General features: G+C 43.5%; 1 protein-coding gene across 1 annotated transcript in view; it reads right to left on the minus strand.

The window, feature by feature from the left end:
- Positions 1 to 260: 260 nt before the first annotated feature.
- The window catches only part of ECPAS (Ecm29 proteasome adaptor and scaffold), a gene marked incomplete at both ends in the record, with an annotated part of 62,447 nt that continues 47,070 nt past the window's right edge, over positions 261 to 15,637 (minus strand). The window contains 18 exons of the mRNA XM_082013810.1: positions 261 to 400; positions 1,039 to 1,110; positions 2,262 to 2,350; positions 2,510 to 2,615; positions 3,246 to 3,390; positions 4,024 to 4,216; positions 4,788 to 4,831; positions 5,302 to 5,510; positions 6,435 to 6,626; positions 6,865 to 6,931; positions 7,025 to 7,116; positions 7,848 to 7,914; positions 8,423 to 8,512; positions 10,408 to 10,473; positions 11,382 to 11,532; positions 12,497 to 12,618; positions 13,540 to 13,587; positions 14,895 to 15,000. Of these exons, the coding sequence (XP_081869936.1) occupies positions 261 to 400; positions 1,039 to 1,110; positions 2,262 to 2,350; positions 2,510 to 2,615; positions 3,246 to 3,390; positions 4,024 to 4,216; positions 4,788 to 4,831; positions 5,302 to 5,510; positions 6,435 to 6,626; positions 6,865 to 6,931; positions 7,025 to 7,116; positions 7,848 to 7,914; positions 8,423 to 8,512; positions 10,408 to 10,473; positions 11,382 to 11,532; positions 12,497 to 12,618; positions 13,540 to 13,587; positions 14,895 to 15,000 (1,999 nt within the window). The remainder of the gene's footprint in view (positions 401 to 1,038; positions 1,111 to 2,261; positions 2,351 to 2,509; positions 2,616 to 3,245; positions 3,391 to 4,023; positions 4,217 to 4,787; positions 4,832 to 5,301; positions 5,511 to 6,434; positions 6,627 to 6,864; positions 6,932 to 7,024; positions 7,117 to 7,847; positions 7,915 to 8,422; positions 8,513 to 10,407; positions 10,474 to 11,381; positions 11,533 to 12,496; positions 12,619 to 13,539; positions 13,588 to 14,894; positions 15,001 to 15,637) is intronic.

The raw sequence follows: 15,637 nt of genomic DNA on the forward strand, positions 1-15,637 counted from the left end.
TTGCCCTCAACATTTTTTATGTTGCACACTTATAAACATTCTAGGGCAGATCGTTAGAGGTATTTACTGATAAAAACAACTAACCATCATCTTAAAAGAATAAAAATAACACTAACGGGGAAAAGAATTTAAGGCATTTTTTATTTTGGCCAGGAATGATGCATGCTACAGAGTAATCTTCATTTTCCCACTTGGTTTTCAGATCACTGCACTTTTTTGTTTTTGTTTTACATGGCACTTTGTAGTTTGTGTTTTACAACTTAGTCAAGATTTTCAAGTGTTTTCTTCAATATAAATGCCTTCTCTTGTAGCTCAGGTCTGCTATCTGATGCCATTGTAGACAACGAACGAATGAGGTGCTCTCTGCTTTCTGGTGTCAGGCTTTCCCACTGTTGAGCTTCTGTGTAGACAGACAGACAGACATTGGACATGAATACCAGCATGCCAAAAAACCGAAAGACCATCTCCTTTTGGTCTTGAAACAGTGACTGCTTCAACATTTCACTCGCAGTCCGTACTGCTCTTCCATAAGGAGGCAAATTCAGATGGACACTCAGGTGCGTATGCTGCCTCATGCACACAGAGTCATGCCCGATTAGACGAGGCTTCATTGTCTAAGCCTGTAACATGTAAAAACGAGGACCTGAAGAACCAAATGTTTCCCACTTCACAATTGCTTCATGTAACATAAGAAGACTTTTGCTACAATAAAGGAAGCGTGAAGTGCTAACAGAAATCCAAAGGAAACATTTGCTACAGAACAACTGCAGACACGTATGACTTTGAGACTTAGGTAGGCTCATTCTCTGAAGTAAATTCTTCAAGGCTTAAATCCTAAATTAACAAATCCGCAGTTACTTCAAGCCCTCTCCAAGTTTCCCAAGTCACCAAGCACAGAATTCCAAGTCCCAACCACCCCAAAAGCACTCAGTGCTGCAAGCAGAAGGTAATGCCATCTCTCCAGGGTTCCAGGCCACACAGACATGTGCTGCCTTTATCAGACAGCGTCTCTCCTACATGGCAAGCAAAGAGTCTCACCTTGCAGTTTGGTGAGCAGCAGTTGTATCACAGACAAAGCTTCTGTTCTTATGGATGTGTAGCTTTTGTTTTCTAAGGTATTGAAAAAAAAAAAAAACAAACAAAAAAACGACAACCACATTGAGAACCAAAGGCACACTAGCTGTACAAAGAGCACTCACCACTGTGGTCTCCAGACCACTTTTGTTAGCACAGCTCAATGAGCTCATTTGTGCTGGCAGTATGCAGTGCTCCCGATTAGACACATCTGAAGGGCAGAAAGTGACCAACTAGAGGCTGAGGAGCCGACTAAACCTTGTGCATCACTTCTTGTACTACCACAGCACACAGACAACTTCTGTGCATAACAGACCGTTCTTTTGATGAGCTGTAAAGGCTATAAACCATCCAAAATTTAGTAAGTAGCATCAAGTGAGAGCACATAAACCCTATGCCATCAAGCACAAGCTTGTCACAAAAAGTTATTTGGTCTCCTGACCTAAAATCTTGTTGAAGTCTTATTCTGGGAGTATTGATAGTTAAAAGAAACTTTCCCCTAAGAGGTCTCTGTAAAGTAGGTGCTGCCTTTAGACATACCAAAAACAACAGCCACATGCACATATGAGTAGACTTGGGGCCTTGTTACAGTCACAGGCCAAGAAGGAACACTACTAAAGTAACAAACAGCCCCAGGACTGCCAACATTACACAGGTAGCTTTTATATCCCCATGTGTGCTCTGCTCAGGGAGACCACAACTGCCTCAAAGCCTTGGAGCTTCATGTAGTGGCTGTCTGAGAAAATTCTGTGTCTCTCCAATGCATATGTATCCAAGAAGTCTGAACTGTGGAGGAGAAAAACTTGTGTTTCATTAAATCAGTAATAGCTTGATTAGGTGGGGTTGATCTTCTGCGTAGAGAAAATTACTACGTTTCCGATTTGCACTCCTGACAGGTTGCACAGTCTGCCTCTCCCTCCTCTCCTTTCAAAGTTGTCTTGCACCAGAGGAATTTACTTCTATCTGCACAGCACCGGTACTGTGCTCTTGTACAGACAGTACACACACAGTACTGTCTTTAACAGCTACTGCAACATCAGAATTACCAGTGCAGTGCAAGGAAGGGCAAAATGTTACCTCTGACAGCTTATGCTTACTCTGCACTTCCTCTACCAGCCAACCCCCAGAGAAGGAATGTATTAACAAGCAATTCATCATCGACCACAAACCGGGAAAAGTCTGTTTACCTAAAGAATGGGTGATAGATGAACAGGTTTCCGAAAGTATTTCTGTTAAAGCCACAGGGTCTGAGTGGTCCTCATCAAACAGCATTAGCCTGTCAAATGCAGAAACACTGTCAGACACTGTGCATCACTGGGAGAGAAGTCTGCTCGACTTCCTCTGAGAATCCAGCGTCATCCTCAATTTCATTAAACAGTTTGAAGCAACAAAGAAAAGAAGCATCATTGAAGTGGTGTGCAGAAAGGAGAATTACCCTTGAAAGTAGGCATTCATAGCTTGTAGCACTCCAAGCTGCACTTTCCATGTGCTGAGTTTCAGGCGGTCACACATTAACTTGCAGAACTCTTGGCGATAGCAACCTACAGAAAAGTAAGGATGTCATTGTGTTACCACGGGGGAAGGCAGAAGGAAACACTGCTCTGCCTCCCAGGTGTTCCTTGGGCTCTTCTCCAAGTGACATCAAGCTAGTCACTGCATATGACCAAGTCAAGATCCTGTAACAAGTGACCCTGAAAACTTTCACCATGTCAACACTCTGATTAACAAACAGTGGAAGACAAACAGCTGCATTACATATCCTGGCATGCTAATAAAAGCAACCTGGTTTTTTTCAGATATACTCAGTTTTCCCCACCCTGTACCAGCTTTGATGCAAATGTAAATGTGAGCAGCACAACTAGGCTGCGTTTGATTAGGCAAGCCACCTCAGGAATCCTGCGTGTCTCCACAAATTCAGAACTGTTTCGTGAAGTGAATTTAAGACAACAGTAAAATAATTTCCCCAAGGATGGGCTACTCTGTGGGAAACTTCTTGGGGCAGCTTTATCACTGAAGATCTTGCAAGCTGCAGGCAGTGAGATCCTGCATCTCCTCAAAAGCTTCCCCACTCCTCACATAATCCCCAGGTCCCTCCTTGCAGCCCCTCTTCATTTTAAGAGGAAACAGTTTGAGCCGAGAAAGTTTGCTCTGCACGCTGTTAGCTGACTTACGCTGCGTCTCCAAGCTCCTTGGCCAGGCTTTGCCCAGGGTCTCAAAGGCACAGATCAGGAACTCCATCTGCATCTCTTTCTCCCTCACGTCCTCGTCCTCTTCATCATGCTTTGGTAAACCCGTGCTCGTGCTCTCAAGAGAGTTCTGCGGAGGCCATGGGGGGAAGGTATGATCAACAGAGGGATGAGGGCTGGCTAGGCACACAACTCCAGTGCAATTCAGTCTTCCCTTGCAGTTCGTGCACACCAGTCCTTGTACCCAGTCAGTGCCTCCATACAGATGGAGTACAGGCCCCCCTGGCCACGGGTAGCTCTGGTGCTACTGGCAGCCTGCTCAAGGGCACTGCAGGCTCCATGACCTTGCATCCAAACATCTCCCTGTGCTATAAAGTCCCACTTGTAGAGCTGTGAAGCACTGCAGATACTAAACAGCAGCACTCTACACAGCTTCCTAGGAGTCTCTTGCTGCCTGTAGAAACAGACAGGAATTAACTTTTAATGCTGTACTGGGGCAGGGCTGGACACCACAGGAAGGACTATGCCTGGAGAATAGTTGGGCTAATTCAGAATTTGGGCAGCACATGTATAACACCCCCTCCTGGGCTCACCCACAGCCTGGTATTCAGCCCCACCAAGGATGTGGCTGAGTGTGGGGTATTCCTCATACCAGCAGAATTCTGGGCAGAAGCCTGGTGTGTATGTAACAGGATCAGCCGGAATGTCACCACTCAGGTGTTTTGTTTTCAAAGAGGGAAAACTCAACAAGCTGAACTATCACCTTCTTTATCATTGGAAAGATGATATCTGCCAGCTCCTGGAACCGGTCTTCCTTTGTTGCCTGCAGCACCCCAGCTGCACAGCGCAGTGCCACCATCTTATACTTTAGGTTCTCTTTCTGACATTCTTTCAGGACAGCCTGGACAGTATCACTGACAGTGGGCTGGCCAGGCACTGACTTCTGCAGCTCTGCACTGAAACACAAGGCACACCGAAACTATCAGACCCACATTAATCCCCTCCCAAAAACCAGCCTTCCCACAGACAGGAAGCAATTCCTGTGTCCCAGCACAGCATTGCCTACCAACACTTGTAACTGAAGTTACACTCTGGTGCTCTTCTTCACTCTTACCCTGTCTCTGTTCTCCCTGTTTTTCTTTCCTGTCTTTCCTCATATGCTTCCAATGCACTGTCTCCTCTCTTCTACCTCTTCCTCTCTTTTCCCCTTTAAGGTGTCCATCCTTTCCCTTAGTTTCGTCTTTCTTCTTAGCAGTTGTGGCCTCTCAACATCCTCTTCCTTGCCCTAAATCAACCATTTACCTCTGCAGGTCCCTCTGCAGCATCACTTGTCCCTCCCAGCTTTCACCAGTGACACACACATTGACAAGCAGAGTGGAAAGAGACTCTTCACATGCTGATGGGAGATCAGGATGGTGTTCACAACTTTCTAGAGTCTCCTTAGCATCAGACAGGCAACAACACTGTGCAACAACCTCCTTTTTGAGATCCCAGATCCTGAGGGTACCACTGCTTCAGGACACTTACTTGCATGCAGAGACGACACTGGCAATGGCCTTTAACAGCTCCTCCTGCAATGAGTAAAACGGATACTGCTGAGAAATGCTACACAGCCAAATGGGACAGTCCTGCCACACAGGGAAAACCTTTGTACTCTGCTGCAAGAGGTAGTGGGGAAACACACCTTTGACAGCCTAGAGAAGCAATGTCTGGCTCCTGCTGCTCCTGCTGTAGAGGCTGCAGAAGAACTGGCTTTCCACCTGCACTGAACTGACAATGGAAAGTGGCCTTGCTGTGCCTCTGACCACAAGCGAGTAGCCCTCAAGGCTAGAATATTGTGCAGTGGAAGTAGTATAGGCAGGAAGTCAACTCCTAAAGCAATCTGAACTCCACCTACTTACCTTCCCTGTCATTTTTGTATCTGTTAAATGCAGGGCAAAAGGCAGACTCCCTAAGACAGAGTTGCTACACGTTCTGCAGCACAGACAACTGCATTTCTTGGCTTGAGGGCAATCCACGAGGTGCCAGTTCCTTTTTTTACCTTCCCAGTCCAGGTTCTCCCTGGCAGGCCTTGCAGCAGTGCGGAGAGCACTATCCCCAGATGTGGTGGTACAAGGGAGCCTGTCTGTTTGGCAATTGATGCCATGGCAGCTGCTCCCTGGGCTTTCATCTTCCAGGACTGGGACTGCAGACCCTTCTGGGTAATGGTTATCAACTCCTGCATATACAGTCTGATGCCACCCTGAGTACCTGCATGTCAAACAGAGGAAAACTGTAATTTTGCCACAAACCAAACAAAAATTTAATTGTATTAAAAAAAAAGAAAAAGAAGCGGTTACAGTTTTATCTTTTTTTGGCCATGAAACCTATCAACAAGGCCTACTTCAGGGAACGGGGTGAAGAATTCCTCCCAGACTGACTGAAAATAGCTTCTGTTTTCTAGGGACTTCCAAAGAAAATCTTTAGCTTATACCTAGACAAAGAACTCATCTCAGTCCTTCCATATGGCAGAAACTAGACATTGTGTTAGCCTGTTTCTAAGGAATATAACTTTTTTTTTTTTTTTTGCAAGAACATATCACTGGAAAACCTTTTTGCAGCTCCGTTCCCAAACTCCAGAAAAGTAATCCGGTGACTGAGGAACCAGATCTGAAATCAGGTCAGAGGAGGAGGCAGCAAAACCATTTCACTATGCATTCAGATCCTCCTCTACAGACAGAAAGCATGGGAAAATAGCGCTTCTATAATGTAGATTCAATCACTGTAGTAAAAACCACAGGCATCATCAGAGAGATCTCCAACCTGAGACACAGGCCAAGTCCCCTGTAATTTCAGAGTGTGCAGCAGCCAAAGGCTGGCATCAAAATTTCCAAAGCTGTCCAGCTATCTGTGCCATATTAGAGTTGCATTCAGTGCCTCGCAATCTTAAAACACATCTCCTGACTGTGTCTGTGTATCCTCAGCAATCAATACCTCTGTAATTTATTTTAAATAGCCACAGAGAAGCTAACCTGCCAAAACTCATACAGGTCATATTTAGCAAGGAAGAAAATGGAAACATGCTTCCCAAGTCTCTTACCGTGAGAACTCTGTATTTCCAAAACGGATTTCCAGAAAGCATATTTCTTGCCCCATGGTTCCCAGAAATCTTTTACCACTCTTAACACAACTTACCGGGTACATTTTCCTGCCAAACTTCAGTCCACAGAGTAGAATTCTCTTTCTCTCCTTTCTCTTCATCGGGAACCTCATGCATGCCAAGAAAAGCCAACGGCAGCACATGTTTGGCATGGTTCTTCACTACGTCTGGACTGTAGCGTCCCATAGCATGCACAGTTAAAGCACAGCCTGTTCTGTAAACTGGCTCTGAAGGAGCAAAACAATCACGGGTTATGACTGGGAAGCAGGATTTTCCTTTAACAGCTTGGTACGCCTCTCAGGAAAGAGAGGAGGAATGCACACTATTGTATAATGATGCATGGGAATTATTCAGCCAGTGAAACTGAGCATCACTATATAGAAATGTTTCTTTACCAGCTTTTGCTACCACCGGGAACTTTTTCTGCACTGTATTCTGTAACTGAACACCACAAAAGCAACTTACCTTCCTTCTCCATGTACCAACTGCTGAGTTTGTTCAACAGCTTCTCAGTGCTACTGTCCCGGGAAGTCTGTAACAGGGAAAAGACTCAAATCACTCAAACACTTCAAAAAAACCCCAACAAACAAAAAGCAAAATAAAACTATCTCACACCCCAACTCACCCGGACTAGATGCCCCATAGCAAAGGCAAAAGACTTCTGTACCACACTGTTGCGATCAGTCAGGCCACTAAGTAGAGCACTCATAAGTTTGCCTGTTGGAAGAGACTTCGCTTTATCAGAAGTATCATGTTTTTATTGCTGTGGCAAGAATTACAATAACCTGCATTTCATTAGACTGTCTGAATTTATGCATTCTTCCTTGTTGTATGTTTGCTGGGTTATAGGTCTGTCTGGTCTTTATGTTAAAACAGCTGCACAGCATAACACAGCAAGGCTCAGCCGAAGCTAGTCTTTTGCCAGTGTCAGCCTGCATACCTTGGCTGACAAAGTTGCTGTGACGTAAGCACCCCAGCTGATCATGCTTTCAACTTTACTTCTATTTTGCAACAGGAGGGTGGCCTTCTTCCTACTATCAAATGACAATAAATTGTAAAGAGAAGACAAAGACCCAAGGAAACAAAGTCCTCCCATAGCTCGAGTTGGAGGAACTTCAGTGCTTACTGACAGTGCTGCACAGGCATTGGCAGTCTGCTCCAAAAAAGTCTAGAGATAATATTTCCTACTCTTCCTGCTGGACACTAGCGAATTCCCTCAACTCCTTCCTCTGCCTCACCCAAGCTGGTGAGATATTTAACATCCCCAGGGCCTACCCCCAGAATGCCAGTCTCATACATACAAGGCAACTTCAAGCAGCTCTCTGAGGAAAATACACACTTAAAGACCATTCTTGTGATAAAATCAAGGGCCAATAGGGAGGAAATAACTACCTACCAAACAGCAACAAAAAGCATCCTCAAAAACTGACACTGGAAACAAGCCTTACCTGAGTAAGGTGTTAAATCCTGAGGGCACTGTGTGGTTAATGACACAATTACACTGGCACAGCCTCCCTGGAAGATTGCAAGGGAAAACAAAGGTAAGATAAAACAATATTAGCCCCTGGTTAGTACTGTTAATACTTGCGTTGTTATATGCATTTGTGTGACAGGATCTAGGCCCACTAAGTCTCTGCCCTGATAAGCCAGGAGCCAAGGGCAGAAGCAGGAAAACTGTGTAACAAATGAATGATAAGAATTGAATTAGGAAGTGAGAAAGTTACCAGGACCCACACTGAGGATAGAGGTCCTGGAAGACTTAGAGCTACCAAGGACAACCTTCTGCACTCTCTGGTGTCACAGAGCACAACAGACATGTAGCCCAGGGGAAGTTAAGGCAGCACACATCCAGAAAATCACAAGTAATGTAGGTGGATTGAGACTCAGACGTAAAATGACTCCAGTAGGAATGAGCCCAAGCTGTCACTTTAAAAGAGACAGTCAAAAGAACAGTATTTACATTGACACTGCACTGTGTTCCCTTCTCCATTTCCAAATGAAACTATTAAAATCATAGACATACCTTTGTGCCAAGGCCTACTCCGCTTTTGATCAGTTCACACAGTCGAGGAACCAGCTCACCCAGGACAGACACATCCAAATACTGCAAGCTCTAGAGAAAGGCAAGGGACAGGGGAAAAAAAAAGACAGGTAATGGTAAGAGATAAGCAGTTCTACTTCCAGCTGAGGCTTGCCTCAGTTCTGCAGGCTGGTCTTCAGCTGAATCGTGAGAGTTTGCTGCATGGTGGGAAAAAGGCACCACAAAGTGGCTTCCACTGCATACAGATTCTCTTGTCCTACCTCTATGCTGAGTTTACACTGCTAAAATTGTAATTTGCTGGAACTGATATACTCCTGCACTCCAACTATTTAGAAAGCTGAAAGTAACACAGTAGCAAAGCACGAACTCGTTTGGGAAAGGAAAAGGGAGGGAACTCGTGTGGGAGGGAAAGGGATGCAAAGGTATGCCTGTCTTGGGACAAAACCCAACGTTCCCCCAGCTGTCTGAAACTCTGAAGCAGTAACATATCCAAACTAGACAATGAAATGAAACTAGTCAAGACAGTTTTTTAAACAGCTCAAGACAAACAAGTGGAATGAATGACATAAAGGCACAAGAGGGATGTTATTGGTATCATTTCTAATCTCCTACGCCTAAAACGCCACTGGACAAACCAGAAAGCCTCATGCTTCCAGCACTCCGTGCAGCACACTGTCTGCAGAGGGGAGATCCATCCACTAGCAAATTCAAGGATCACAAACTAACTGAAGGTAACCCTCTCTGAGCTTCAGAAGTCATATCTGCTGTCAATTGCCCCTCCTGCATCATTATCGTGAAGGAAATAAGCCATTATATTCCATCCAAGCAAACAATCTCTCAGCCAGCCCCAGAATACAGACGAATAGAGAGAACCTTGCTTATAAGCCAGGACATCTTCACACTACTCCCAGGAAGCCATACTATCTCTCCCCTCCCCAAGGAAGTCCCAAGTGTTGATCAGGACAGCACAACTGTCTCCGCCGGGGCTGCCAGGGGAGCGGCATGGCCTGGAAGAGGGACAGCAGCAGCTGCTGCAGCCTGCGAGGTGGTAGTGAGTATGCTTCTACATCAAGCCTTTCATCCCCAGCTGCTTTACATACTATTTATAGAGAGCCCTCCACCTGACACCAAAACGCAGCTCCACATGCTGTTAGGTGCAGGAGGACTTGCTGTTATTACTTCCGTGAGTACAGGAAACAAAGAATAGCTCTGGTGGCTATGCTTCTCCTACAACTTGCTGAGTGCTCACATCCCCTGCCTGCTTGCATGCCCCTGGTTGTATGCAGTGCCTGAGAAGAAAAAAGGGGTCTTGTCTTTGGGAAGGGACAGGCTCTTACAGAGGGCAGGGAGCTCTGCCAAGACAGACCCTATAGCACAGTGTCTGGGCATCAGCAAATCCTCCTCCAGCAGCAGGAAATTATGGTGCCAAGCACCACCTGCTGATAGTGCTTTCAAGTGACAACAGCATTTTCTTTAAATATCTCCACCATCAAAGTGGCAAGGCCCAGGGCGGGGTATCTAAGGCACCACAAGTCAAGGGCTGGCCAGCGTTTGTGCCTAAGAACAATAACTATCATCAGCTGGAGGCCCAGGTGAGAAGCAGATTGTGGATTGTAGACCAGAGATGAAGAGAAATGGCAGCTAGCATAATCCAGAACCAGCTGAGCTCCCATCCAAAGAAAAGCACTTGAAAGATGCCCTCTTCATCAAAGCAGGCAGGTCTTCAGGTGGAGAAACAATCTGTCCAACTCCAAATGGAGCCAAGGTTATTTACAACTGACCTGAGGAGCAAGCTGAGGCAACAAGATGAGAGAAGTCACTACATGAAAAAGAATGGACAGACATCCCCATGGAGATGTGATAATAAAATGAACCCTGAAGAGGTATTCTGTAAAGTTCCTACTTCGATTCCTATTCTTCTTCTACAACATACCTTACACTGGAACACTTCTGAATCACATACTTACCATGTTAATGGTTTCCATCATGGGAGATGACTTGACAGCACTAAGTCTAGCACTATCCATTGCAGTCTAAAAAAAGGAAAAAAACAAAACCAAGTATAAAATCAACATGAAAACAGTGGAAAGGGCATCAGCTATAACTCACTACCTCACAAACTCAAACCAAAATTAATTTCAGATACATACAGACTGAAAGTAATTATGTCTACAGACTATGAAAGTCTCTCTCTTAGAGGCAGCAAGTATTCTCCTGGACTACAGGAGCTAAACCATGCACTCCTGGTATCACAGAAACAAAACAAAACAAAAAAACAAAACAAAAAAAAAGGGGGGGAAAAAAAGATAAAAAATCCCACTTTGACCTATTGTTCATGCCTTTCTTATTTGCAAAGGCCAGAGTTTGATCCCTTTCCATCCCCATAATGAAATTAGCAGAATTTGCTTCTGAACAGTGGGTGTCAGTCACTTTCACAGAAGACTGCTACTGATTAATATGGTTCTTTGAGAAAGATTAAAGGACGCTTTGCTGACAACATTCACCTCCATCCCACAGTGCTATGGCACACTTTCTAATTTATGTCATACGAAGACCTGCAGTTAATCCCCTGGGAAGAACAGGAGCAAAGTTTGACAGTATAGGTACATTACAAATAGTTATTACAGACTCTTTCTTCACCTGCTTCATAGTTGTACATGGAGCTGAAGTAACATTTAACAACAGTTCTTACTAAGATTGTCCTTCACCTTCTGAAATATGTGGTGGTCTAGTGAATAAAAAAAATCCCAACCCTTCCAAAAAATCCCCACATTTCTCCAGCCATATTCCAATGACCAAACTTTTTCTAGTAACTTACTAGCTATTTCTCTTTGCATCTTTGAACACCTCTCAACCAAATCTATTTTTCTATTCACTAAATTAAGCTTAAATCTTTGTTATCTCTGCCCTGTTCATACTCTTCCATTACAATTGCACTTACTTTCTCCTGATCTGTTGCACAAAGACTCAAATAATTGAGGACTTGAGGCTCCAGCATACTCAAGGATTCCAGCAGGGCTGGGATAAGTTTTGGTGCATGAGGTTTCAGCATAGACCCAGCACTTTTACTGATCTTCACAAGAGTGTTAATGCTGGAAAAAGATGAAAGGGAAGGTCAACAGAGAAACACAGACTTAGCTTAGAAAACTCTCTGGTCTACTGTAATCTAATACCAACAAAAAGGCCAGTCCAAATCTCAGATACACCAATATAAGTCTCCCTGCAAACAAAAATCTGTGTATTTTTCTGATTAAGTAAAATCATACCTGAGCCCTGAGCTTCCAACTGATGCTATGGTTTCCACAGAGATTGCTTGCTTTGGCCAGGGTATCACAAAGGGAATGGGCAAAGAGGCAATACTACAGACAGATGTAGGAAGGAATAACACATCTTCGTGTTTTATAGAAGCTCTGGGCTAAGTCACCCCAGAGACATCCATTGTCTTTGCCCACGAAAAAGCAAATTACAAAGATCTGTTCAAATCCCACTTGTCAGTTTCAGACTGACCACACATTTCAGGCTGCATTTTGACAAAGGGCTTTCCTATCTTCAAAAGGGATGAAAAAATTCAAGCAGTATCCACTATAATTTGTTAGGAGCTTTCTAACCTTCCTGGATAATCATGTTCAATAAAAGACAATATTTTTGCAAAGACCAGCTACACTCCAGATCACCAGCTGTAAAGTAAGTCCTGGCTGTTTCAAAAACTACCGTGGGTTTTTTTGTTTACAATCAGAAGAGAGTCCTGAAGGACAGCCTCAAGCACAGCAAAACGCTTGCAGATCAGTTTGCCAATTATACAGGGAGAAAAGAACTTCCTGCTGAGAACTAAATCTGGGCCTTTGCAGAGAGGCCAGATACTCCCAAAAGATAGGTAGAGTACCTGGGGCTGCTGTTTCAGCTCAGTGAGAAAAGGACACAGCTGGAAGGCTGGCTGGGGCAGAAAATTGTCACTTCAAATGCAAAGAATTCTCTGCAACTCAGGTGAATAAGCTGGGTCTCTTTGGGACAAATCATGACGCAATCCCCAGAGAACTTACATAATGCAAAACTAACCTGAGAGATCGGACTTCAGCAACTGTGCTTACTATTCCTTTGTCTAGGAGGCAAGGGAGCAGTGCGGCTATTGTCTTCTGACCTGCTGCTCCTTTAGAGGGATCACACATTTTCACGCAGACCTGGGGACAGGCGACAATCAGTGTTGCAAGCATATACAAACCTCCTGCTCAGATTACATTAAAGCACCTTCTCCATCAGAGAGAAGGCAACAGCAACTAGAGCAACAGCTTACAGCCAAACTCAGGCTCTGTTACACCTTCATTCTGCTCTCCAGGACGTACTTAATCCCTAAGCCACATCCCTAAAAGGATTTTCGGGTACTGTCAGCTTTCATAAAAGGCAATTCAGAGCTCAGCAGGCCTTGATCTGCATCTGGATGAAGAGATGGACCAAATGACCTCTGCAACTGCAACAGTGTTTTGGGACCAGATCACCACTTGTGCCATTGAAATGTCATGCTGCATGCATTGTGAAGGTTGTGATTTCAAACACAGCTCTTAAGATCCATTTCCATTTCCACCAATGTGACTTTTTTTAGAGGAATACCAAACAAAATATTAAGTGATATGTGTACTACACCCAAAAAATCTTGTGTCCATAACAGTACCAGAGAGTGAAGTCCAGACTGGATTACTTTGTTTCATACCAGTGAGATTCCACTGGGCTTGGTCAACTACATCAGTTGGGCTTGGTCAACTGTTGGAAGTTACAGGAAGTTTCCTGAAATCCCACCCCCAAGTGGGGAAAAAAAGGACATCAGAGGGAAAAAAACAGTTCATTATATCCCTCCTTTCGTTTTATAGAACTTAACATCGCATTAGCCTCAAGCAGCAGAACTTCACCAGCATCAACAGAAGTACAGAAGAGTATGTGGTCAAGCATATGATGATTGCTTTCTAGGGAGCTGTTCTATTTATCACAATTGCACCTTATACTAGACATCTTTTCAAGACAACAGTCTATGGTAAACAGGTCACTCCTGCAGATATGATAGTGAGTGATTACATCTCCATGTGCAAATGATGAAACTAAAGTTTTACCTTGCTTAAGGTTTTTAGCGCTAGTTCTGCTGCCTTTCGCACAGTCTCCTAAAAAAGAAGTCAACAATCCATTGTTACTATTTAAAGATCTTCTACAGAACTATTCATATTAATTGATAAGTATAGCACTAGCACTGACAAGGCTATATTCATAGCTAATATTTAATATAAATCCTTTCAAAGAAATTTTGGCTTTGGTCCATTTGAGTATATGGTCTACTCAGTGACAAATACATCAACAATCCTCCCTGACACCACCAGGTTCTTTGTGCTTCTGTTCAAATTTGTCTCTGTGATTTTATTTTACTGGTTGTCCTTTAAAAAAACACCACCACACAACACACCCCCAAACAATAAAATTCCAAACAAACAATAAAACCTAAAACCAAGCCCCCCAAAACCAATGGAATCTTCTACTGCAAAAAGAAGTATGTGGTGCTTTGGGTATGCTTTACTCCCTCCTCAATATAATGCCTTTTGCTTAGTAATGCTTTACTCAACCAAACATCTACGACTAGAGAAAGATGGACTAAAAGCAAACAGTAAAATCTGTGCAGCTCTGGTGGCATGTGACACCACCAACAACTAGACTCTTCAACTTTAATCGTGTTGATGAATTAAGCAGTATCTAGCAATACTCCTGGGTACTGAAACGCAATCACCCGGACTGGCAATGTCTTAGGACATTCTTCGAAAAAATCTGGCCTACAACAAGTACACCTTCCCAAACCATTTCCACATAAAATTCAGGAATTAGACCCTTCCCAAAAGGCAGTTTGCAAGCAACTGCTCTATTTTGTAGGCTAATGTAGCTCATTAGCACTGAGGCAAAACTGCTCAGTTGGTTTCAGTGCCAGGAACATTTCTGAACACACTAAATATACTAGTATGGAAGTGACTTCCTGGTACTTTGGAAAACAGCTCAGCCTTGCTTAATCTTGAGCAGAGGAATCTGGATCCAGAGAGAACACAGCTCAAACCTGTAAGGACACGAGGACTCTGCCGTCATATATGCAAGTCCTTTAAGCACACAAGCAGCCCAAAATAAATGTTTCTATACTTGAGAGTTAAGCAAATACTTAGGGATTCTTTTATATGCAAGAAAAATGTTGAGCCATCAAGAATAAGCACAGTAAGAATGAAAACCAACACTCAAAAACATGAGAAACATACAGAAAGAATTTTCAAGGTGGCATGGAAATTTGAACTGCAAGGGGCCTGAATTTCTAGTCTGCTTAATACCCAAAACTCCCATTGGCTTCAGCCTGACTTCTCAGAGAATCTCTTTAAACATCTCAGAGCTTGATCACTGTACTTTCTGCTGAAGATTCCTGTTCAATTATCAGTTCCATTACCTTAATGTCATCTTGCACTCTGAATAGGATTTCCCAGATCTCTGGAAGCTTGTCTATAATGTCATCCAAAGGTCTTCCTCTTAGTAAGTCATTCAGTGCCAGACAGCTGCAAACAAGGAATTTTATTTCCTTCACATGGTGTACTTATTTGATATAGGTGAATATACAGATATGTGTATAAATATAAGCAAATGGTTAAAAAAACTGAGAACTGTTTCACATTCCTTATTTTCCCCAAACCCTAAATCTACTCTGTCATAAGAACACCTCCTTTAACAGACAAAAAAATGTTCAGCCAGTCAGGTGAAATCTGAAACAGGTGATAGCAAGTGCGAAGGGCTGCTGTGGTGAAAATCGTTATTGCAAACATTCCAGTTACAAAATTGTTTCAGATTTCTTCTCTGTATGTATAGGATAAAAACAAACCAAAATGGTCTGAAGTCTGGAATTGAAATTAAAATGGAAGTTTTCAGTACAGCATAACTACAAACCATTAAAAACAAAAGGCAACAAAAAGCAGTTTATTAAAAATGCTATACCAACTGGCATCCTGCTGCCAGTACATATCTAGCCAGACTGCCAAGATTTTCTAACATTAAGCAGTATTTCAGGTCCAAGGACAGGCAAGAACTTTGTGACCAGAAAACTCCTCCTTCAAAGAACGTTGTTTAATATCATACACAAGCTGCACACAATAAAAATTTCAGGCTGAATGAAGCAAATAGCTTCAAGATTGCATCACG

The sequence above is a fragment of the Phaethon aethereus genome (genome assembly GCF_964289735.1).
Source record: "Phaethon aethereus genome assembly, chromosome: Z".
Lineage (NCBI taxonomy): Eukaryota > Metazoa > Chordata > Aves > Phaethontiformes > Phaethontidae > Phaethon > Phaethon aethereus.